Genomic DNA, 1,763 nt, shown 5'->3' on the forward strand with positions numbered 1-1,763 from the left:
CCCTCTCCCCCCTCCTGCTGAGCGTCATGGAACACGCCGTTGCAGTCGTGCAGAATCCTGCGAGCCGAGCCATATCCCACAGACAAACTAGGATGATTACTATCAAGCTCCTGCTCTTTTCACTCTTTTCCGATATGTTGCTCTGACAGCAATGTCCATCAATGAGCCACGCCACGCCCCCTGCTGCTGTGTAAATGATTTCCAGGACGCATTGGGATGCACGGAGCGCGGATGGGCTCCTCCCACACCCTGCTGCAACTGTTATTAACCCTGATTACACTGCTCGGCCGAGTGTGTCCCACAGTCGTGTCCAGCAGCCAGAGACGCACCGCTCGTCGGTTGCATCAGGACGCAACGTCAGTTTGTCGATCGTCACGCAACTCACACGACGAGCGGGAAGGAAACTGACGGCAGGCAGAAAGCATGCGTGCAGTGTGTGTGAGAGAGAGGGAGACAGAGAGGGAGAGAGGGGGGGGGAGGGCGCAGAGAGATATTTGTGTCTTCGTGTCGGGATGTTGTTCACACTACTTCCGCGTTATTGAAGACATAGTAACGAGGCCTAATATATGATTTGTCACGGACGTGTGCCTGCTGTCACTGCTTCTGTTTATCGTTTCTTAGAAGAATGTGTTCTTGCGCAGGCAGCTCATGCCTCGCGATATGCCTTGTACTCACCCTTGTTGAGGTAGGGCTTGGCGGCCACAATGGCTTTCGTGAGGCAGTCGTCGTACTTTGGGTCGCTCCTTTTGCATGTCTGGAGATAATCGGCTGCAATGAGTAAGAAAACATGAATGCTGCAAATGATAAAAAATGTCGTTTCAATGATTATCGTGTCCCTGCCTTACGGATAACAGGACTACAACATTTATCACATTCTGATATGGACTTTTACTAATCAGGACCAGATCAGCAAGCGACGGTATCAACTGGTCTAGTCTGAGCCATCCTAATCTTTCAAGTCAACACGCCCCAGGGTTTCTTTCCTCCTGTTCCTCCTGAACCGATAAAGCATTCCGGTAAAGATGAAATGCAGAAGAATGAGGGGAAGAAGAAAACGGAAATCACTATCCTTTAACATGGTGACTTCCCTTTTCTTGTTCCTTGCATTCTTATGAATTTCAGCTGTACCCGAATGCTTTATCGGCCGCGGCTAAAAGGCCCACGATCCCAACTGAATTGTGCAGTTACGAACTGCCTTGGAACCAGGTAGCTGGTTTACCCTCTGCACTTATCTGCAGTTATACTGTGACGCACGCACGAGTGCAGGCGGGCTTTCCTTCAGAGGTATATAGCCCCTGTCCACGGCGCCTTACGGGGCGAGCGAGTCGGCAACCCACCCCCACCTAGGAATGCGGTACTGCATAACTACAGAAATACGGGAGGTTAACCAGCCATCTGGTATATCCTCAGGAAAAATGGGGCCCAAGGAACAGCCGGAACATCAGAACAACAGGTGGTTCACCGACAGACCGCATCGCGCTGGGTCACTGTCCGTCCGCGCCCGCTTGCGACAACCACCTCCGCTAAATGGCGACACCCCCTGGGCGTTGCAAGCACGAAGGGCCTAAGTGTACTCACGGATCTTCTTGGCCTGTGCGGCCGCCGCGACGAGGACGAGAACGCCGATGATGGTCCTGATCGCCATGGTGCTGATGGTGCCGGTGCGGGTCCAGTACTGGGCGCGTGCTGGCCGCTGCTCGCCGTATACATGTAAGGGTTGCAGCCCCCGCTGCCCCCGCCACACGAACGGGGGCCCCCGCCCC

General features: G+C 53.9%; 1 protein-coding gene across 2 annotated transcripts in view; it reads right to left on the reverse strand.

Moving 5' to 3' along the window:
• Positions 1-1,715, reverse strand: part of LOC113207842 (circadian clock-controlled protein daywake-like) — a 13,338-nt gene extending 11,623 nt beyond the window's left edge. Inside the window, exons 1-2 of one of the 2 annotated variants that reach the window (XM_052267166.1) lie at positions 1,579-1,715; positions 676-768 (exon numbers count right to left, since the gene is read on the reverse strand). In XM_052267166.1, coding sequence (XP_052123126.1) covers positions 676-768; positions 1,579-1,645 — 160 coding nt within the window. In that variant the 5' untranslated portion in view covers positions 1,646-1,715. The remainder of the gene's footprint in view (positions 1-675; positions 769-1,578) is intronic. The other variant, XM_052267165.1, reaches the window with a different exon arrangement.
• Between the last annotated feature and the right edge of the window lie 48 nt (positions 1,716-1,763).

The sequence above is a fragment of the Frankliniella occidentalis genome, unplaced genomic scaffold (assembly GCF_000697945.3).
Source record: "Frankliniella occidentalis isolate FOCC.00 unplaced genomic scaffold, Focc_3.1 Scaffold47, whole genome shotgun sequence".
Lineage (NCBI taxonomy): Eukaryota > Metazoa > Arthropoda > Insecta > Thysanoptera > Thripidae > Frankliniella > Frankliniella occidentalis.